The sequence below is a fragment of the Centropristis striata genome, chromosome 6, assembly GCF_030273125.1.
Source record: "Centropristis striata isolate RG_2023a ecotype Rhode Island chromosome 6, C.striata_1.0, whole genome shotgun sequence".
NCBI classification, from domain to species: domain Eukaryota; kingdom Metazoa; phylum Chordata; class Actinopteri; order Perciformes; family Serranidae; genus Centropristis; species Centropristis striata.
The window spans coordinates 15,580,306-15,604,266 of NC_081522.1; the positions used below are offsets into that span (position 1 = coordinate 15,580,306).

At 40.0% G+C, this 23,961-nt stretch overlaps 1 protein-coding gene across 2 annotated transcripts in view; it reads right to left on the reverse strand.

Annotated features, from left to right (window-relative positions):
• shank3a (SH3 and multiple ankyrin repeat domains 3a) overlaps positions 1-23,961 on the reverse strand; it is a 183,914-nt gene that overhangs the window by 111,170 nt on the left and 48,783 nt on the right. For both annotated transcript variants that reach the window (XM_059335864.1, XM_059335863.1), the window contains 2 exons: positions 6,263-6,466; positions 3,232-3,303 (listed from right to left, as the gene is read on the reverse strand). In XM_059335864.1, coding sequence (XP_059191847.1) covers positions 3,232-3,303; positions 6,263-6,466 — 276 coding nt within the window. The remainder of the gene's footprint in view (positions 1-3,231; positions 3,304-6,262; positions 6,467-23,961) is intronic.

The following is a 23,961-nucleotide window of genomic DNA, read 5'->3' on the forward strand; positions in this document are numbered from 1 at the left end:
TTACAAATGCATGCATTGGGACAAATATTAGACCTGACATCTGCCTATAATAACTGTTGTCTCTGTGTTCAGGTGTGTCTGTGTTGAGAGACATGCAGAATAGTAACAGAGAAAAACAAGAATTGGTGATGGCTGCTTCTGGTCCTGGATTAAAAAGCATAGCTCAAACACTGTGGCTTCCACCAGTCATTCACACATTACTCAGTGAGATACTGTAGTGTTAGTGGCTATTTTCCATTTGAGAATTTTACCAGTTCCACTTCTGCTGGCCTGTGAGGCAGGCCAATCACAACAAATTCTCTCTTTATAGATGATTTATTGTGTGAAATTACCGCCTAAATTGCAGCTGGGCAGAAACTGATCTTGGTTGAGTAACACTCATATACTTTGTCATAGCAATGTAGCACAGTAGCAGACGGCAGCAGCTCACACCAGACTGGTTAGACGAGAGACAATATTTGAGAGTATGACTCATCCCTCTCATTCACTTTTTCTCATTCTTGTTCTTGCTGACACTCTTGATAGAAGCACACAGATGAGAACACTCACTGCCCATAAATATACAGTATTAGGACAAAGTAGCCCAACATTGAACTCAGTTTCCCCTCTTTCTAATAAACCATTATCAATAACATTTCAAGTATCCAAAAGACATATCCTGGACACAGGCATGGATTCACAAAAACAGGTCACATTTTGGACTCGACTTTCCAAACGTGCAGCTACATGTTGAAAATGTTATCACAAGGAACTGGAAGAAGGTCCCCTACTGTACGGCACATTTCTGCAACAATAAATGTCACAAACTATTTATTGTATATAAAAAAGTGTTTTGCAATATTCTGGATAGAGTGCTGTCGCCCTGTCTTATCTTTAAGTTGAGAACATGGAGAGGCAGTAAAAACTTTGACAACTGCACAGGTAGTATAGATACCTAGACATCAATAATGCCAAATGTACAATTTTAGAGGCCTGTTTACTGAGAAAAAAAAACGGTAAAAAAAACCCTGTTGTTATTCAAAGGTGCTAATAAATAGTCTTGAACCAATCAATGTTTACCAGACACTTTAGTTCCTCAAACTATGACAGTGAGGATTAACAATAAAATCTGATTTTGTCATGGGATACATATGGAGCTCACTACAAAGCTAAATCAGCAATAAGCCGTTAAAATGTTCTCAGTCGCATTAATCTATTAGCTACAAGAAAAGCAAATCTAAGAACATTAGTCACACATAAAGGCTGATAGCAGCTTACTTTGTGGTTTTGCTTAACTGTGTTTTATTCCTCAGAATATTGTGTGATGCAGCATGTTTCAACAGTGTTTTGTGACAAAATATGCATGCAAGTTGAGTTGGAATTGTAAAATGGGCTTTTGACAATCACAAGGGTGAAAAGAACTGACTGATGCATAAATGATCAAAACTGCAGTTCCACAATTTGTAAGCAACAGCAGCTCCCTACTATTGTTCTCTCTCTCTCTCTCTCTCTCTCTCTCTCTCTCTCTCTCTCTCTCTCTCTCTTTCTAATACACAAAAACTCACAGTTGACACTGTGAATTCTCTCCAGTGTAAATCTCCTGCCCTCTGATGGGGTTTGATGCAAATGCATTCAAGTCTCTCTGCTGTCTGTTCCACTTATTACACCCATAAGCATGCGAGCACACTAACACACGATCATCTATCTCTACCTCATCTGCATCTACTTACTGACAATATCTCCCATTCTTCACCTGTCCACTAGTCGTCCACACTGAGTTCCTGCTTCAGACGATCACCTGATTCCTCATTACTCCATTAGTCGTAGTATGTACAGTGCCTGGCTAGTATTCACACTCTGCCAGATTGTCTAGGTTGCTCAATAGCCTTACTGTGCCAGGCTTTGTCCTATTCTGCAGCTCTGTATCTGCATTTGTGACCACCTGCCTGCCCTTCACCACCGTCTGCCAGTAAGGCCTCTTTGGTTCTGTCTGCCAGTTTGGACTTCCTTTCTCTGTGCTGTATACCAGCCTGCTATCCAACAAGTAATCACTGATATTACTGAATCTGCCTTGCCTTCTGCATCTATTAATACTTAGTCAGCAATACACAAATATCTGTCATTCTCAACATGATATGAAACTTAAGAATAATAATAATCAATCTTATCAATATAATTACATTTATTTCAAATTTGCTTGACCCTTTTCTTAAATGTCCAGTATGTTTTACAATAAAACAGTGTGTTGGTGCTCAACTAGAGACAAAATATCAATCAGTGCAGAACAACAAGTAGGTTTGGTTAAGAGACAAAAATTACTTGGTAAAGTTTAGGAAAAAACTCAGGGTTTGAGTCAAAATAAATACTTCTGTACAAGTTTATTCTGTTTAAGGTAAGTCAGTGATACCTTGGTCAGTCAGTGGTACCTTTAAATAATACTGTAAACGTTAAGTTTCACAGGGGAACAAACAAACAGCAGTGTCCTGGGTAAAAGTCCTATGTTTTTTGATGCATCCATCCACCCTGACCTTCTCCCTATGCAGACTTTGTGACTCTTTATACTACATCACCCGAATTCGTCCTTTGCTTCTGTCATAATTTCTACAGCCACTAGAGGCCGCTGTCTAACAAGCAATGTCAATCTGGGTTGAAATAAACTGCACCCCCTGATTCACAAGAATGTGGGTTATATGTGAATCATAGTGCATTACTTTTTATAGGTATAAGTACAAACACTGAATGACAATAGCCTTGTTAACATTTTAGGCCAATAAGGAAAAAAATAAAGGTTCTACCTGATGAGTATTTTGACATAAGAAACTACACAGGATTGGTAAAAGATTGGATTGGGGTGATACACAACTCCAAATAAATTAAACCACAATCACCTTAATCTCTACCTGATCATTTTAACATGCTATAAATGCCAAAACAGACATTGTCACACTCACATTGCCGTTACGTAAAACTCTGTGTGGCCTAAAAACAAAACTTTAATTATGCTGGAACCGGCAACAAGCACATATAGTTGAGCTTTTGGGGTCCTTTTTCAAAGCGTCTTATAAAGATTAGAGAACAAAACTTAGCCGGAGCCTCACGGCATTTGCTGTAACCACTTGGCCTCCGTGCTATCCAAGCTCTGACCAAACTCCTTTGTACTGCAAATGTGTCATTCATTCCATTTAGAAGGTTGCACAAAGCATAAGCTCTTCAGATGTCAGGATGACAGAGTGCAAAGCTGTTTGGTCTTACCTTGGTGTGGAGCTTAGACAGCTGCTTTTCATCCAGGTGAGTCTGGGTGTAGACACGTCTTTTATAGCGGAACTGAAACAAAACAAGAACATACATAAGAGGCTAGGCAGGTTTTACCCTTTCTTTTTGTTTGCGTTTCGATGGCTTCTCAAAAATAATACACACAAAATAACTACCAATACTGTTAATTATCAAAGTCAATCCAGATCAATTTGTCACACAGCATCAGCTCCTCAGACAAAACTACATCTAATATTGGAAGAGAGAGAGAGAGAGAAATGTTGACTTATTTAATAACCATGCAATGACATTAGGGGAACAAATATCTCCCTGTATATGGCTGTCATCTTTTTCCTGCATTCCTATTTTTCATCTTTTCCACATATTACATATTGCTTGAAAACCCATCTACCGCTCCTTGAAGCTTGAGTATAAAATATCAATTGCAAAACAAACAAAAAAGATTTCCAATTTCAGCTGAATAAATGTGCAGGACGGACACTGTGGACAATTGGGTTCATTTAATAAAGACAAGTGTTTTTCCCGACTCTGAGATAAAATGTTTATACAACTGCAAATGTCAATTAAGTATGCCAAATATTTAATAGAGATAAAACATTGCTGATCTCTGACAGACATTGATTGGATTATACAAAGCCTGAGTAATGAGAATGTAGAAAAATGCTGTGGCAAAAAAATCTGTAATTCAAAATTGTGACGATTCACATTGTAAATCTGGAAATCTCAACATCAATCCGATCAGCTAAGCACTGTGAACTGAAAAGGGATATTTAAAACCTGAACCATAATAAGTTCTTTAACGACAACAAGCAAGTTGCATTTACTTTCCCAACTTGTCAAAAGCCACATCATTCATTAGGCCTGTTCCAAGCTGCTTGTTTAATAGACAGTTTCACTGAACACTGACAGCCTCTAATAGCTTTAAAAATATCTAACTTTCACTGCCCAGGACTCCCAATGTATTTCAGATGTGTGCGTGTGTGTGTGTGCACCTAGATGCAAGCATTCATGTGAGTGTGTGTGCACGTCTGTTTCTCCACCAATGTGTAGTGTTCACCAACAGGGTAAATCCATGACAGAGCAGAGAGGTTTTGAGCTGCTAATCCAAACCTGTCAATCATCTCTACACACCACAAGCCTCAGGGAATAACTGCTGGTCAATCAATGACACACACAGTGCTCCGACAGAGTAGTAGCGCGCACACACACACACACACACACACAAAGTGATCCAAGGCCAGCCGCATTCAGCTGGATTGTAAGCCTTTTGCAAGTTAAACGATAGATTTGAAGGTGCAATGTGTAAAAAATGGCCAGAATTTGAGCATAAAACATTTTTTAAAAATTAAACGAACTGCTGTTTGGTCACAGCTGTCTATGTATTCGGATAGCTACTGAAATGAGCATACTAACCAGCGAGCCTATGCCCATCCTGTCTTGCATTACCACTTGTAACCAAAGACTGAATAAAGTGTAGTTTCTGTGACGTCAATCATGTTTCTGAACAGCCAAGGTGAAGCTAGAAGTGGGTGGCTACCATGGCTCCAGCTGTTACCGTCTCAGCAGTGTCTTAGTCTCCTAAGTGTTGGCTAATCTAAAAAAGGGCAGAAAGGTGGAGCAGGGGTGAGCTGATACCAGCTGAATGCACCGACTGGCCACCTGTGAGGGTGGCTCTCGGTCAAAGCAGACATGCCATTCATCATGCATAACATTAAGCCTTTTATACAATAAGGTTAAGTTGTCTAAAAGTCACATCCCTCACAATAAACACAATAAACATACATATTTATACAGTATGTATATATATATATATTACACATTACAAATCACCAAGCTGGTGAAACCATGTACAGATCGTCCAGACACACAGTTTTCAAGGTCTACAGGAGAGGAGAGGAGAGGAGAAGAGGAGAGGAGAGGAGAGGAGAGGAGAGGAGAGGAGAGGAGAGGAGAGGAGAGGAGAGGAGAGGAGAGGAGAGGAGAACAAAGAGGGACATCAGAAAACCACCTGGGATCTTTACACCACTGTTTGTAAAGCAACACATCTTTATACGCCTGCACATCTCTCAGATCAAAAACCATGATGGACAAGCACAACAATTATCTCCAAGAGATGACAGCCGCTGCAGAGAACACACTGTCACTGAGCATGGTATTATTGCTGCTAGGTTTGACTGACACATCATGACAGAAAAAACATACACTGCAAGCACAATGAAGCACGTACACACACCAACATACTGTGTGAGCCTGTATGTGTGTGTGCCTGCGATGCATACACTCAAATACAAACTTCAAAAAGACTATAATAGATCTTTAATCATAATAGCTTGTAGGATGTACTACAGGCCTGGTGTGTTTAGTCTGTATAAATAACTGACCTGAGGCATCATTACAGTGGCCCATAAAGGTCAATTTGAAATAGTTGTGACATTCTGCGGGTCAGTATACCCTAACCTGGTTGTTAAATAGCAACGATTCAAGGTACCTTACTCCTACTACTATGTTACTATATATGCTACTAATCTCTCAAGTAGTGAGGACACACTCTCTGGTGTAACAGGGGTATTGTCACTAAATCCTGGGCTTAGCCACCGAAAACAACTGCGATGGGTCTAAAGAAATACAAACAACCCCAAGCACTGTTTCCCCTGTAGCAGAATAATATTGGGAGCAGCCAGACCATGCTGTAGCACTGACACAGTGCTGTGGAGAGAGGACTTGCTATGCATGTCTGCTGTAACCCTACTAGAGAAAGCATGCAGTGCATGTTGCAGGTGCTGTTAGGTACTGCCTTTCTCCTTCTGTCAACTTTATGGACAACAGATTTGAAATTTAAAGTCTTATAATCACCTCAAAAACAAAAAAAGAATAGCATTTCTTACGTGGAATTACCCCCCCCCCCCCCCCCAAAAAAAAAGCAAAAACAAAAAAAAAATGTTTCCACCTCTTGCTCTCTCCTGCTGCTACACTCCTTATAGCTTCATACATACACATGATCCATACCTACCTCCAGGTAAGGTACAGGAGCGATGGATGGGAAGGGGTATTCCCTTAGCTGTCTCTCCTCATCCAGAAACTTGCCAGCCTTGCCGTTATAGGCCGGCTGGAATAGGCCGTAGTTAAGTACATCCTTCAGGCTCTGGTTCAGATTACATAGGATCCGCTGCTTGGACCGCCAGATAGGAGCATCCACATTGAATTTCATACATTTCTGCAGAGACAAGAGCATAAGAGGGGAAAGGTTAAGCACATGCCATTTGTCTAAATATTGCATATTGCACTTCAGTTAAGTAAAACCAAGTGACTGAAGAGTGACATTTTACTGAGTCACATAAATATATCGTTTAGGTGCTGAAAAATGTGCTAGAATATTAAATAAGACTTCTTTCATTACAGAGGAATTTATTAAACTTCCAATGTCATGCCAGGGAGAAGCAAGGCCTTTTATTATAATAAGCAATTCACATAGGTATGATAGCATTTCACCATTATCCATTACTTTTCACAAAAGGTCATCCTGAAGCCAGTGCTAGTTACAATATTAAAGTAAACAAAACATTAATATAAGAAAAAGATCTTAGAGAAACTCTCCTCTGACACCCATTTTTTAAGCAGCATAAATTCAAGTCTACATGTGAGTGTGCATTATTCATGCTCTGAAAATTAAGTTGGGCAATGTGTAACTGCTACACAAAAGGCTGCAGTAGCTCTGTCTCCAGTCATAAATTAAACCGTTCACAGGTACTATATGGATACCTATGGGAAAAATCAGCTCGGGTAACACCTGCACTCTAATAAACAATGGTATATGTAATATATGGACTAAGATATAACCTTGACTGATATACAGCTAGGAGATAAAGGTTGGTTAACTGTTAACTGAACTGGACATGCTGGGTATATTATGCTAAATTCAATACTTCAAATAAATTACAATTATTTTTTCCACTTTGTCCAGATCGTACTACTGTTATTATGGCTAGGCAAAGCACTTCCTTTGAGCTACCACATTGTGGAGCTTTAGAGAGAAAGAGAGAGTGAATGAGAGGGAGTGTGCAAAACCCACAAGTAATAAATCAATCACTGCTGCCTGCAATATCGATTCAGCACCTCAACTCTATCCTGTTCTGCATCACTGTGTTTCTGACACTCAGACACAGCTGTTGAGAAATTATATCTTATCACAGCAATACTGCACAGCTAAGTATCCACATGTAAATGCACATGGGCAGATCTAACTGTAACATCTGTGCAGCCATTTACAAATCTGACTGACAAAGCATTACTGTAGCTATAGGTGAAATAACATAACAGCATGCAGCATAAACAACAACAAAAAACATGACTGAACAAATGTAATGTGAAGCCAATAGTACTGCAGAATAGTTGTTTTGATAATGCATTGTTTACTTTTCTTTTAAATGAGGGCAAGTTGTTTTTCTGTGGGATAAAGACAGCATCCCTTCTGCAGAATTTCTGGAACACATCCACAAGAGGGGAGCTCTTATTGCAGATTAGCGTGGAGATGTGGCCCAACAGCCTCAATTACTTCTCTTAACAGTCTTATAAGGGTAATGTCACGAAGACTAGGTTAACAACTCTTGTTAAGCATGGTATCCGTGGGTGGCTGTGGCTCAGTTGGTAGAGACCGCAGGGTTGGTGGTTCGATCCCTGACCCTCGCAGCCTACATGTTGAGCAAGATACTGAACCCGAATTTGCTTCCGATGCTGCGTTCATCGGTGTGAGAATGCATTGCCAATGGTGGCAGGTGGCACTGTTTAGGGTAGACTCTGCCACCAGTATGAATGTGTGTGTGAAAGGGTGAATGAGCATGTAAAGCGCTTTGAGTGATCGCAAAGCGACTAGAAAAAAAGCTATATAAGTGCAGGTCCATTTACCATCCATATGATAATTTGTGTCAGCCTAAAGCAACTGAAGGGAAAGAAAAATACAAGTGTTATTTACCCTTGACATGATCAATGTTATGGATTTAAAATGCAGCAGATGCAGCAGATGATCAAAGGTTTCCTCCTTCAGACAGGTAGTAGATAATGATGGAGTTTACAGAGCCAGCATGTTATGTTATTTGATTGGGTAAATGTTATATTTAGGTATCTCTGCAGGGTCAATTTTAGAAAATATATTAAAAACATATATATGTTTTTCTAGTTTCTAGAATGGGAAAAAAAATGTTGTGGTATCCAGCAGCTCTATTCAATATCTTCCCTCTAACCATTCTGACAAGTCAAACTAAAATAAATCTACAACAAAGCCAAACAAAAGTCTTAAGAGAATGGAGCACTGGACTCTAAACATTAAAAACAGCAGTTTTGGGGATGGTGTCATGTACTAAAATACCAAAACTGAATACTGTAAGCAGTCTGCAGGATTATTATTATTATTAGTTAATTATTTAAAAAGCATTTGTATAGGAATGATTCTGATGATCACTGGAACTGTGGAACTGTTCCCAAGTTTAGCCTGTGTTGTTTTAATACAAATGCCTGCTGTTTGCCTCTCAACACTACTGACTGAGTAGTGAGGTCACTCATATCAGTGTTCAGGTTAATGCAAAAAATAAGTGTGTGTGCATGTGCCCTTACTTTTTAACTACACAATGTTTGACTTGTGCTTTTTATTATTTTATCTATTTTCTTACCCTGCTGTATCTTATTTTATCTTATTTATATTTTTATTTATATTTCCCTGTTTTAATTGACTGTTTTTACTGTTTTCGATTGTGTCTTGCTGTTTTACTGTGTATGTAAAGCACTTTGAATTACCTTGTGTTGAATTGTGCTTTACAAATAAACTTGCCTTGCCTTGCCTTGCCTTGTGTTTAAGCAGGAAGAGGCCACACGCAGCAACATCTCCAAACCCCAACTCTCCGCTGTCTACCTTTGTACTTTCACTGTCTACTTGAAAATTTGGAGATCACAAGCGATAGGAAGGTATTTTTCATAGATTGTAAGAAAACTAACATCAAAAAAAGCTTTGAAAAGCTGCATCTTCACTTGAGATAGGTTGTCTTTTTCATTACACTGAGAGACAATGGAGGGTTGGAGAGACTGAAGGCTTAAGATTAAGAAGGCCACTTGGGACAGTCTTGTCAAAACAGGGAGTTCTTACCATCTACACACAGCCGCACAGCAGTGAACGAACACAGAGACACACAAGCAGACAAAAAACAACTACACATATCTGTAACTTTAAAGTAGAATAGTTATTTAATACTGAATATCTGGTAAGGTTGTGTTTTAAATAACAACGAGAGCTCATTTTGACTTTGTTCAGCACAAGTTAATTGCTAGAGGTCGACCCTTTAAAACTTTGTCTCGATCACAAAAGACAAGGCAAAACAAGCTCACTCATGGCTAAATGTCCTTGTATGTTATTAGTTTGTGTAGGACTCAAAAGTTAGACTCTATTAGAAACATTCAGAGCTAGCAAAGTCACTTTCAAGAGTGGCTAAGTAATTAGAGAAAGTGAAAACTAATACACACTGTACATACAAAAATTAATCAGACGACATTGTGACAGAATTTTTTCTTTCTTTCTTTCTTTAAAGCTCCTTGAGATGAATCATCAACTTCCCTTTAATACTGGCTATGAACAAAACCTATAATCTTTAGGATTTGTGAGCCTGAGCACTGTGTAGAGGAGTCAGTAGTTCCATAGTGGAGACAACACAAACTACAAAGAAGTCAGAAAGCAAAATACAAAACCGTAAACATTCAAGAAAATATAATTTAGGGGCAAGTGCTGTTATGTCAGTTTGACAGTCAGTCAGTCCTGGGGGCTTCTTCTTTTTCAGGTACACAGTGATTTAGACACTGTTTATCAGTCATTATTTATTAGTGTAGGAGACATGTTATTTATCTAATTGTTGTTTATTTGCCGTTTTTTAAAAAACATGTTTTAATCTCCTTTAGTATATGTTCTGGGTCATCTTTCAATTCAACTACATCATACACAATGATCGTGTGGACTGCATTTTCAAGCACACTTCTAAAACTGGGAAAGCAGCCAAACTCTATCGGGTGACTTTCCATTTTTCTTATCAGCCACATTTGTAGGTGCTCTGTTGTACAAAATAACCTTGATTTTAGTTCTCAAGGTGCCAGTACAAGATGTTCATGTAATTGTGGGTCTTTGAGTTTCTGTGCATCGCTTGTCCTTGTTAATCCGTGTGGCTGTATTTCCTTGCCCGTTTGTGTTGAAATTGAGCTTGCTTAAATCCAGGTACAAGTAACAACTGACATTAGAAAGTACCCCTGACGCCACACACCTCATAAAGCATGCTGCGCACCTGTCCATTGCATCACGTCGTCTTTCCTACTCGCACCTCTTTCCACACTGTTGTACAGTGCTGACACTGTTTTGGTAATCAATGTAGCATCAGCAGTAAAACTTTCCTTTAAGGGCATAGCTCTTATTACAGTTTCATAAAAGAACTACGATGGTGCTTTATATTAAACCAATAACTGTAATTACTGTATTTAGGAGCAGGTCATCTACAATTTTAAAATCAAGAGGAGGTAGTCAAATTGCACAATTATACTTGAATGATTCACATTTATTCACATTTCATTATTAACTTTTATACCATGTTTTCTTCATTAACACCTCATTATAAAAGGTACTTTCTGTATGTGGTGAACATGTGCCGCACAATGTAAAAGGGTTAATTTACCCAGGCCAACGTGCTTTATCTAGTTTCTAAGCCTGATATTAAATCAGTTGATAGCGCTACAATATAATCTTCCAACTGCTGTATTTTAACATTTCACATTTAACACCTTAACGAGTCAGTGAACCACTGGCCATCCAGCAAGCCCAGCAGAGATTAATTATACTGGTATTTACACTAATATAATACCTACAGAATCCACTGGTACCAATTATGTCATGATGCCATGTTGGGAAGCGGGCTAAATGACACTCCAAAGAGACCTTGACTTTTGATCTCAACATATCTGAATGACAATGGCCGCGTTTCCCAGATTCGCTCTTAGCGCTTAAGAAGCTCTTAAGCGCTAAGAGCGTCTTAGGGACGCTCTTAAGAGCGCTGTGAAAGAAGGAAGTGTTTCCCAGAGTCGTTCTTAGCTTAAGAAGATCTTTCACTAAGAAGGAAGTCTAAGATCGCCCTGACCCACTCTTAACAGCCTTCTTAGCGACCAAACGCTCAGTGCAGCCGCATCAGGGAAAGTTATATCGGACACAAAGGAATACTAAAACCCTGCGTAATGATGAATGTGCGCTCATAACTGCAGAACACTGACGCAAGAAAAATAATAGCATAAGAAGAAAAATAACGATATAAAAATAAAGAATTGCCCATGTGTTCCTGTAGCTACATAAATAAAATAAATCATCATTACTATCACTCCTTACGTTTTCACACACATTCGGCATCTGCATATGAGTTTACAGTAGCTATAAAAACATCAACAACCCTGTGGTATTTCACAGATATGAGGGAAACTGACAGGTGTAATTGAACTCAGCTGGAACCTCATCAAGAGGGTCTCCACCTGCAAGTCTATATAAAGGCGTTGCCGAAGTCCACGCGTGTGAGACACCATGGCTGCAATATATGGCTGCAGCATATTCTCGCTGCGAACCAACAGCGTCGCCGTGCGCGAAGCCAGACGGTTTATATAAACGCTTATGTGCGTCAGCACTTCTCCCCACTCGACGTGCTGTCGGATCGGGCTGTCCAGTCCAAGTACCGGCTTCCTCGTGAGGAGATCCACCGCCTCGTCACGCTCGTGTCACCACACATCCAGAGGGCAACCCCAATTTTGCCCTCAGCCCGGAGGTGCAGCTCCTGGCCGCGCTGCGTTTTTACGCAGTGGGGAGCTTCCTGGAGGTGGTGGGGGACGGCACCGGCCTCAGCAAGGCACCGGTTTCACGGAGTGTGGCAGCCGTGACACCGATCCTCCTGCGCCAATTGCCTGCCAAATGCGGTTTTTTAATGTTATATCTTTTTTCCCCCTTGCTCCCCCAAATAACACCTCGCGGTGCTGCCAGACCTCGTCCACTAATGTGGCCATCTCCTCTGCAGTAAACGAGGGTGACCTCTTGCTGCGTTTGCTGCCTGCTTTCTCCATTCTCATGTGTGTGCGTATCCACAGTGGGGTATATATGCGTTAATGGCTTGATTACTACTCGGATACACCTGTTAGCTGTGATCACACACACACACACACACACACACACACACACACACACACACACGTAGCCTTATTGCACAGGTGTGTGGGGTGACTTAAGCGCTGATAAAGTGGTGGGTGATCGATTTGCCTGGCATCGATTGATTTATATTTCAGCACCACGGCGGTGGACAGCTCCCACTAAGAGCTTCTTAAGAAGCTTCTTTGGCGGGATCTTAAGAAGGCAGTTAAGAACGCATCTGGGAAACACCCCTATCTTAGCGCTCCTTCTTAGCCGAACCCTTCTTAAGAGCCTTCTTAAGTCCTTAAGAACGAGCGAATCTGGGAAACGCGGCCAATGTATTTTAGGGGCACCCACCAGTCTCACCTTTTATAGACCACTTTATGCTACTTCCATGCAGTTAAGGGCAAAAGGCATGTAATTTTTCTCATGCAGTACAAGTTTGTATTTTTCTATTCTGTTCATATACTCTTGTGGATTCAAGGAGCCCAATTCTATTCATGTGTGGTGCTGTCTCCATTGAGTAGTATTTTAGTGTACCTCACTGTGTAAAATGACCTGTTGTGACCTCTAGGATAATCACAGCCTCATGAAACTTTACAATCACAAAATAGGAACCTTGTGCATTCAGAGGATGGGTGGCTAAATGGATGGATGCCAACAATTTTTTGAAAGCACTAGCCGCAGTCAGACGCTGTAGTAATCATCTCACACCTGACTTAAGGAAACTGGTGGCTTCTTCTCTTGTTCTGTCACAGCTAGATTATTGCCAGATAGTTTGGGCAAATGCTACAAAGAAGGACCTGGGCAAATTACAACTAGCACAAAACAAGGCTGCACACCTTGCTCTACAATGTTCATATAGAACAAATACACAGAGTATGCATGCTAGTCTTCACTGGCTTAAAGTCAAAGACAGGCTAGCTGCTGCACTTTATCTGTCTACATGGAGCCTTTTACAATCCAAAACTCCATTTGAGCAGTATAGCCAACTAAATATGAATGTGTCCTCACACAGATATGCCACTCGACAAGTAAATAAGGGCCTGTTCTCACTACCTCGAACTCACACACCTTAAATGCACTGTGAAATACAGAGCCATGAAGTCATGGAACCATCTAAATACAGAAATTAAAAACATCACAAGGAAATATGTGTTCAAAAAGGAAATAAAGAAGTACTTGGGTGAAGCTTAACCTTAATTGAAACATTAGAGGGAAGCATGTGTTATTGGAATGTGACACTTTTATAGGGATGTTTGCAATTAAATAATTACTGTATTAGGTATGTTTGACACTGTACGACATTGTATGATGTAAATACTCCTGGCATGATAACTTTTTTACTTTTGCTAATTTATGTTGGTCATTTTATGTGAATATATATTTTTAATTTTATTTATGTATGTATTAAATGTGGACCCCACTAAAAGTAGCTCCACTTTAGGTTCGAGCTAATGGGGATCCTTCTAAATAAACAAGTAATATTGTGATATTTATTTATTTATTAGATATTTTGAAACTTCTTTCTGTCTGCGTGTGTGTGTGTGTGTGTGTGTCTATGGACTTTTTGTTATAGCCAAGTTTGTTACATTTTCCATAAAGAACTGGATGAATGTATGTGAAATTATTTATTCAATACACAGGTGGATTCGGCTACCACTGAAAATAAAAAAATAAAAACCTACAGGGGTACATGACTTGTCAGCATTTTCAAAGCTCACTGATTTGCTGGAGATGAAAGGGCCCTGTCCTCTCATCTCCTCTATCCCACAGAGAGCTTGGGCCTTGTCTTCAAATGATCAGTCAACTTTGTTTATGTTTCTACACTGGCTGAATATTGTAGTACATGCACCTAAATCTGTAAGTTTGAACTTTATTCAAGATCAAATTGCAATTTTTTCAAATTGCCATCTCCCCCTAATGATCCCCTGTCCCCTGCCACCAACTGTCTATAAAAGGGGGCAGAATATGAAGGGGTCAAAATCACTGGATTTACACTGATAACTGAATCTACAGTCTGTCCACATGATCCAAGCCACACTGGGGCAAAAGAGTCATTACAGCGATGTACTGAAACATTTATAAATGAACCAACAATGTCAGGCTAATCAGCTGAACTTCAGATAAGGCAGTGGGCACAATCAAACTAACTGTTCCTCAGACCACAACTCCTCACAGACTTCTATTTATTCAAAAGCCAGTTGGATAATTAATATGTTATTGTCAACGTATCTGCACTTTCTCAACACCTCTAGATATTGGCTATTATTCGATTGTTTCAGAAAAGCCACGTTACTGTACAGTCTAAGTTTGTTTGCTTGAGAATATGAATTAACAACAGGTTTGGTTTGATATAACACACCAATTTGTAGTTGTTAATGGGTCTATTTGTCAGTGGAGCTGTAATAAGCATCTGTGTTGCATCATGTTTCAGTGCTGTGTCAGAATAGTTACTGTCCATAATGTTTAAGGTGTACCATTTGTGATATTTGCACAAATGTTGTCATTGGCTGTTTAGATACTAAATTAGTTTGTTTGGGTTTCAAGCATGAGAAAAGGGGATCATATTGTTAAATATGAGACCCAGATAAAATATCAGATAAGCCTTATTTGTTTCCTTGATTTGACTGTTGTTAGGCTTTTTACATTAAATGTCTTGGCTTAACATCTTCTAACATGTCTTTCTGTGACACTGTGTCCTTTGGCCACTTGATTGTGATGATTTTGCCTAATTAACCAACACAATTTGAAAGCTTCCTCTGAAACCTCAGTTTACACGGCCCACTTTTGAGCCACTCTTTAAAGACAACCAATGCACCACTCCTGGCACTGAGATCGTGGAGTAATCTTCTCATGTTAAAAGGTAATTGTTGTTCTACAGGACAATCTTCTGTTCTGCATTCATCATGACATTTAAATATCTAATCCTCAAGGAGGACCCCACTTTTATCTTAGGCTCAGGCCAATAAAGTAATTTTTACACAAATAATATAACATAAGTTTATATCATCTTTGATTCATCAGACTCAATATCACTAACAGGGTCAATTATTATCTTTTTTTTTCTACTGAATTCAATCAGGCCCATATTAACTGCACTCTTGCACCTGTTTTTGTTTTTAAGTTGAATTAATATTTTCAGGTGAACATTTGCTGGATTGAAGAAAAATGTTGATTCATTCTGAGCATAGAGGTAAATATGTATTAAAGTCTCTATGGGCTCAGTGCATCAAGCATACGGTAGTAGCAGTGTTGTTCTCATTAACTCTGGAAATAAGATGTTATTTTGGCCTTGTCTTAAAATTAATGTTCTTGTTGACTTTGATCAAAGGTTTTCTAATATCTAGAACAACAAAAAGCAAACCATTAATCTTTTAAAGATGAATGTTTAATGGATTTGAGTCCAAAAAAACCTGGGCAGGCAACCGACTGTTCAAGCCAAGAGTGACATATAATAATGAGAAAAATACTGTGATGAATACACGAGAATAACTCAAATGCACAGGTGCAGTGAAGAAGATGGTTAGTGTGTACACAATAATCTGTTTTTATGTAACAAAACAAATAAGGTTGGAAGGTTACTCTTTCCTGGCTGAAAACTGGCTGCATACATTTCTATATTAATAGAAAAAAATCTGATGGATGAAGTGAAGAGTATTTCCATCTCCAGACTGTAGCCGAGGGTGATTTTTTTCTGGCCTCTCCATGTAAACAGTGGTTCTGGAAATGGAAACACTCCAGCAGCAGTACATGATCTATTGCACTGCAGCCTTAACAATTTCTGTTTAAAATCTGCACATAATGTTTGACCGGCATACCCAATGTGTTCATAATCCAATGAAACCAGAATTAAGGTTAAAGTTTTTAAGGTTAAAAAGTGATCGTTATTCCATAGGGTGTTGTTAAAATAGAGAGGATTTGTGCTCATCCGACATTCCAGGTAATTCACGTGTCTGCCTAATAAAAAGGTTTAAATCTCATTTTTTTATTTTCTGCTTTCTCTGCTTGTCTCTGTGTTCTCTATTTCTTTTTAATTCGCCGCTGTGCTCCACACACATTCACAGACACACTCACATTTGAATGAATAGACAGGTCTTTTACTGGTCTGCTGTGGTTCTTTTGGTGCCATTGAAAACAAGGGTCTTTCCTCGAAGTGTCCCAGAGATCTAAATAAAGGCTCTGAATGAATCTCTCTTTTTACCCCCAAGTTGTGCCTTTGAACTGCAATGCAGAGCCAGCCAGGCTGGATATAAGATTCAAAGCATGACAAAGAAAGAAAGAGAAGAAGAAAGGAAAATAAAGGAGTGACTGAATGAGAGAGAGAAAGATAGAGAGAAACAGTGAGTGAGAGAGAGAGAGAGAATCAAGATAGTAAAAATGTTTTTAACCCTAAGAAGGATAGTATGGAATTATTATTGTTGGTGTGTTATCAAAGGACTCTGTTTTGAGAAAACAACCTTTGCAAAACATTACGTGATAGCAAATGTATTGTCATTGAGATTTATTTCCAAAAGTCACCACTCCTCTGGTTCTTAGAAACTGGGGGGACTTTTACATTAAAATACTTAGACAACAGACAGCACATAACTTCTTTCATATGGTAAGTACAGATTATGCAGTATTTCAACACTCCACCTGTGTATTTATTTTTATTGTTTTAGGGATGTCATTCTTATAGTTGTGCATTGTTTCCCATGTAAGCACATAGATGAGGAAGGTAGCAGAAAAGATGCAAAGACATTTGTTAGCACAATTGTTTGCCAACTCCACCTGTGATAACGATTGTTAAACTTTTTAAGATAGGCCACCTTTTAAGCATGTGACCCAAGCAATCAATCAAAATACATGAGAAAAGACAAAGCAGGAGCTAATAGAACCTGTCCTGGCAGAAATTTCGAGTTGTCCAAGCAGAAAAAGCACAGGTGTATATATAATACAGATGGCTCCATTCAATTAAGAGCACCAGTGTACACCAGCAGTGTATATATAAATTATTGATTAATAAAAAATATATTATATCACTGAGTAGCATCAGCTTCAAAGCTTGATTATATAGATTGGGCCAGAGCACATCTTTATATATTAATTAGCTAAATTATGTTAGAGGTAGTCGGTAGCAGAGTTGCACCCAGCTGCCAAAAAACACATTTCATGGTGACAGGAACAGTGGTAGCAGCTTGCTCCCATAAAATACATTAAGTGCATGTGAGTAAATACAATTGCATGTGTGTCAAACTAGGTGAACCCTCAGTGAAATGGCCAGTAAGTAATCTTCCTCTCTAGCGTGCCATGTTCAACCATGTGTATCTACATTTTCCTACTATAAAGCCCTCATCTTGACCCTGTGTTTACAGAGCATAACAATGCCACGGCAAGCTGCAAGAAAAAAAAAGAAAGAAAACTGACACAATAGGAGACTTACTTAAATACTGAGATGTTGTATACAGTACATACCTCGTTGGTTCTCATATTGAATGTTTTCCGGTGGTAATCTTTATCATATTAACAGTATAAATACAGACATACTATATGGACTTTTTCAGAGATGAAATGATGAATTGACTAATCAAGTAGCTGATCAAAACAGAATTTTCAACTAGCTTAATAATCAATTAATAGTTTCAGTTGGATTTCATGCAAAAATGGAAGAAATTAGCTGATTCTTCGGGTTCAAGGATTTCCTGCTTTTGCTCACAAATATGATGGTTGAAATATTTTATACTTTTGGTCAGAAAAAATATTTAATACAATAAAAAAAATTCATTACAAAACATTTTTTACTACTTTTTGACAGTTCATACACTAAACAATTATTCAATATATCAAGACAGTAATGTCAAACCTCAGATTCAGGAGGAACAATGCAGCTTCGCCCTGGCCGTGAAACAGTGGACCAGCTCTTTACCCTCGTGAGACTTCTGGAGGGTTCATGGGAGTTTGCTCATCTAGTCTACATGTGTTTTGTGGACTTGGAGAAGGCTTACAACGGTGTCCCTCAGGGAGTCTTGTGGGTGTACTGCGGGAATATGGAGTATATGGCTTATTGTTAAGAGCTTTCTGGTCCCTATATAACCAAAGTGAGAGCTGGGTCTGCATACTCGGCACAACGTCAAACACGTTCCCAGTGGGTGTTGGCCTCCATCGTGGCTGTCCCTTGTCTCCGATTCTATTCGTGGCATTTATGGACAGGATCTCAAGGCGCAGCCGGGGGAGGAAGGGATCCGGTTTTGTGACCTTCGAATTGTCCAGACTCTAATAGCTTTGTGTCGTTAATTCATTCCTTCAACCTCCAGCTGGTCCACAGTCCTCCTACTCACAAAGCTGGCAAAAACCTTGACTTAATTCTCATCCGTAACTGTGCCACAGATGCACTGGTGGTAACGCCTCTCCACCTGTCAGATCACTTTTTTATCCAGTTCAATGTCACTCTCAAACTGTTGACATGTAGCTGCCTACCAACCTTCTTCACTCCATTAGCCCAACCATCACGCTCATGTGAGTAACGCGCCACTGTCCTCCAGCACTTTTCCCAACGCATTCAAAGCAGCTCGGGAACTATCACCCTGTCTCACTTCTTCCATTCTTATCTAAAACTATTGAACGAGCAATCGCTAAGCAACTCTCAGAATTCCTCCTACAGAACAATCTTCTTTATCCAAATCAATCTGGTTCCAAGAGTGGTCACACGACTGAAACTGCTCTGTTTTCTGTGACAGAAGCCTTAAAAGAAGCAAGAGCAGCAGCAAAGTCTTCAGTTCTTATTCTGCTTGACTTGTCAGCTGCTTTTGACACAGTTAACCGTCGCATCCTCCTCTCTAAACTCTCTAAAATGGGCATCTCTGGCTTGGCTCTGCCCTGGTTTGATCCTACCTGAAAGGATGCTCATTCATATCCTGGCATGGACAGTTTTCTACTTTGCATTGCCTCACCACAGGGGTCCCCCAGGGCTCAGTGTTTGGGCCCCTGCTATTCACGATCAACACCACCTCCCTGGGTCAGATTATCCGCTCACATGGCTTTTCCTATCACTGCTATGCAGATAACACTCGGTTCTATCTGTCATTTCCTCCTGATGACCCATCGGTCTCTGACTGCCTGTCAGACATAGCCACTTGGATGAAGGCACATCATCTCCAGCTCAACCTTTCAAAAACTGAACTGCTGGTCCTCCCTGCTAAACCTACAATACACCACGACATCAACATCAAAATGGACTCCCTGTGTCTTGCCCCCACCAGGGTGGTGAGAACCTTAGGGGTGATGATTGATGACCAACTCACCTTTTCCAGTCACGTCGCCTCAGTTGCCCAGTCTTGCCGCTTTGCACTTTACAAGAACAGAAAAATCAGACCTTACCTAAATCAACTCTTGACACAAGCTGTCGTCATCTCGAAACTTGACTACTGTAATGCCCTCCTGACAGGCCTGCAAACTGCACAGTCAAACCGATTCAGATGATCCAGAACGCAGCAGTGCGCCTGATCTACAACCAGCCAAACAGATCACATGTCACACCGCTGCTCATCACGCACCATGGGCTTCCTGTTGCGTGCCGCATCAAATTAAAATCCCTAATTATGGCCTACAAAGTTGTCTACGGTACTGCACCCAGCTACTTGAATGCCCCGATTCAGGCATACGCTACCTCACGACCGTTGCGCTCTTCCAATGAAAGGCATCTGGCTCTGCCAATCGTTCGTCCAAGGCAATCCAAACTCTTTCAAATTTCTTGTTCCCCGTTGGTGGAACGCACTACCAGATCCTACCAGAGCAGGGGCGTCCCCCTCTACCTTTAAAAAACTCCTGAAGACCCAACGCTTCAGGCAGAACCTTCTCTCCTAGCACCACACCACAATTCTACTACTTATAGAATTGTCACTAGCAGTTATTGCTGCACTAAAGGCTCTTATTGCACTATACCTTGATTGTTCCCTTTTTTTCTTGTAAGTCGCTTCGGATAAAAGCGTCTGCCTAATGACTAAATGTAAATGTTAATGTAAGTATCTTGGGGTCTTGTTCACAAGTTAGGGTAGAACGGAACGTGAGATGGACAAGCCAAGAAAGTCACAAATCACAAGTCAGCAGTGATGCGGGCGTTGAACCGGCCGTTGTGGTGAAGAAGGAGCTGAGCCACAAGGCAGAGCTCTCGATTTACCAGTCCATCTATGTTCCAACCCTCACCTATGGTCATGAATTTTGGGTAGTGACAGAAAGAATGAGAGCACGGATACAAGTGGCTGAAATGAGTTTCCTCTGTAGCGTGGTTGGGCTAAGCCTTAAAGATAGTGTGAGGAGCTCAGACATCCGGAGGGATGGGGCGCCTCCTGTTGGGGGATTCTATATCCCACCTGGCCTGGGAACGGCTCAGGGTCCCCTAGGAGGAGCTGGACATTGAGGCTGGGGAGAGGGGCGTCTGGAATGCCTTGCTTAGCCTGCTGCCCCCGCAACCCAGATAAGCGGATGAAAATGGATGGATTGATGGAAGACAGTAATAGATACTAGATACTATACAATGGACCATATACACTTTATTTTCTAGGGTTAAATGTCCTTTTTTCATCTCAGAAATTTAGCTGTTACTACAATGACTAGAAGAAGCTTGAGTTCTGCTAAGTCCATAAAAGCATCAGAGACATACAGCCTTAGTACTGTCACACTCTTGTGACACTAAAATGATCTTGGAAGAGAATGGAAAAAATGAAAGTTAAGGAGAGCTGGAGGAGCTCTTTTACTTCAAGATAAGAGTATATTAGAGCAAAAGAATAAGATACTGCAGCAGGCAGCATGTTTCAGTGGATAGAGTGAAGTGAGGTGCTTCACTACACTGCAGAGGTGGTCACGACACTTAAGCTGCAATTTTTCACAAGAATGCTGATTCACATTTGTGTTCTTGTTTGTGCAGCCATTGTGGCCTTGTGTGTTTATCAATGCGCTGCCATGTCAAACGCACTGGTTGAGATCAGATACCTATGGGTATAACATTCTTCTCTTCCGTCTCCCTCTCGTCTTCACACTCTTTAATCTAAGGCCAAGCCTTGATCTTTTGTCTGCTTAAATTAGAGACATAACTGAAGGATGATTGGACAGGAGAGCAGGGGCTTGAGGGAGGAGATGAGAGACAAACTGTAGGTCACACTGGTGGAACATGAACAAAGGAAGCGTGAAGGAAGGCTGCATGTTTTCTATTAATCACTATATTAGATGGCCTAAAGCTAGGCTGATCATTTAGCATTTGGAGGTTAAAGCTAACTAGGTTTGAAGGTGTTTATCTTTCTTTATGCCTCTTATAGAACCACATTTATTTATTCTTTTTACACTATTTTATACTATTTTACAATCTGTTGACTCGGCTGAATGCAAAAAAAGTTCATGACTAGTTGAACTAATAAGTCTTGCCTCAAGTTCTGTATACACATTAATGAATACAATAAGCATGCTATCTTTTGTTTTGTGATGCCACAGAAATAAAGCAAACACATTGCACTAGAGTTTTTAACATGCTAAGGCTATGGGTTGAGTGGTTTTGCTTGAGTGGGACATATAAAATACAAGCCAGCATGAACACAAGTTCAAGTAAGTCCAAACAGGTTGACTAAACACAAACACACATTACATCATTCCACATCTGAATTCAAAACACGGCCCAAAAGTGCCTTACTAATTAAGATGTATTGTTTGTGTGTGTTTGTTTGTGATTATGCAAGCAAGGATGATGCATGCAGCAGGACATGACTATAGTATCTCTAAAGGCGCAGATGGCATCCAGTCACAATAGAAAGAGACAAGGCATTGTTGTTGCCTTTTAGCAAGAAGTGATGCATCGACAGGGAAGAGAAAGGAGAGTGAAGCGTAGTGGTGAAGTGAAGTGAAAGAAGAAGAGAGGAGTGCTGAGATGATGGAGTGTAATGATTCTCACACAGCCCTGTCTCCATCTCCCAAGACCTCTGGCTGTCACTGCCCAGATGACATATGCACTAATTAACAGTGCTGAACCTCCTACTGGATGTGAAGAGAGCTAAGAGTTCTAACCAATGCCCTAAAGGGATAATACAGATCACTAGGAAACTAACATGCGTCCCTTGTAAGGTTGTCACAATACCAGAATTTAAAAGTTTAAAAGTTTTTAAAAGAAACAATACTAGCAAAAAAACTATTTCGAGACCACAGCAACAAAAAAAACAACTCAGGGACTCACTTTGCAAATCAGCTTTTGCAAGTCAGAAGCAAAGCATGCCCTTTTCAACTAAAATTAGTTCTGGACTTGTCATGGCTAACTCTAGCTTACTTCTTGGATTAAAGTGACAGGTCACTCGCTTGCTGGTCTGACATCCACATGTGAGAGAATGCCATAACAGCCACAGGTTGAGGAACAGTTGATTTTCTTTTCTGTGTTATTTCATCTGTGCATCTTTGGTACTAATTATTGAATATATAAATAACAAAGATCATATCTTGGTACACTTGGTTCAAAAAAGTATCGAAGTATCAATACTATAAACAATCTTAGTCGCTTGTCAACTGTATTATATGGTGGATGAATTTAACAAGAGTTTTCTGCCATCAGATATTACTGTATGCTACATATGCATGCTTATTGTGCTATGCAAAAGCTTGGGTTTATTTGACTAAATAAGTTTGTCTTCTCCTAGTATCCTCCTCTGATTCTCTGCTCTGCTGAGTTTTCTTCTGTTTGGCCAGAGTCCAAGATTATAGCAAGTGCATAAGTTCCTCTGTCTCAATCTGAAGATCCTGCAGGAGTAGACTCACCAGCAGGCATATAAACTAATACAGTTTCATCTTTCAGCCCTACATATTTCATGGCACAGTTAAAGCAGCAATTTATAATAGATGAGCAGCAAAAGGTAGCACATGTTAGTGCCCTGACATGTAAATGACTTACTCGCTGTCTCTTCATACCTCCCCCTTACTGAGTCTGTTTATCCCTGCTTCCCTGTCTCTTTTTGTCTCAATATGCTACTATATGTTAGATAAACAATATTTAACAGGCATCCAAATATAACCCCCTGCACCTCACAACCTTGGCCTGTTTCTAACTGCACTACCTGTTGTAAACTTTAAATAAGTCTTTCAGTCCAAAAGCGTTTCTAAAGAGATTCAGTAATCAAATGGTCAACATTCTTTTTCTGGATCTTAAAAACGCTGTGACATCAGCTCTCAATGACAGCCAAGTTCAGACAGCAATCAATTAAACAACATTTCAGCAACTTAAAGCCAGGGAGAGCTCATCTTACACTCTTGTCAGGCGAGCACCTGAGTGGAGCAGAAGACAAACACCATGTGATATTAAACATGACATCAGTGACATCAGGCTTCACATTAAATCCACTGTAATACAGTGCTACTTGCATGCAATTTCACATCAGAAAGATGTGTCGCAACAATGCACACAGGAGAAAGGATTAAGAAGCATATTCATCAGCAACAGCATTAATCAATGCTCAGGATCTTTCTGCTTTATTACAGAATGGTTACATAATATTTTGCACTAGAAGTCCAACCTTCAT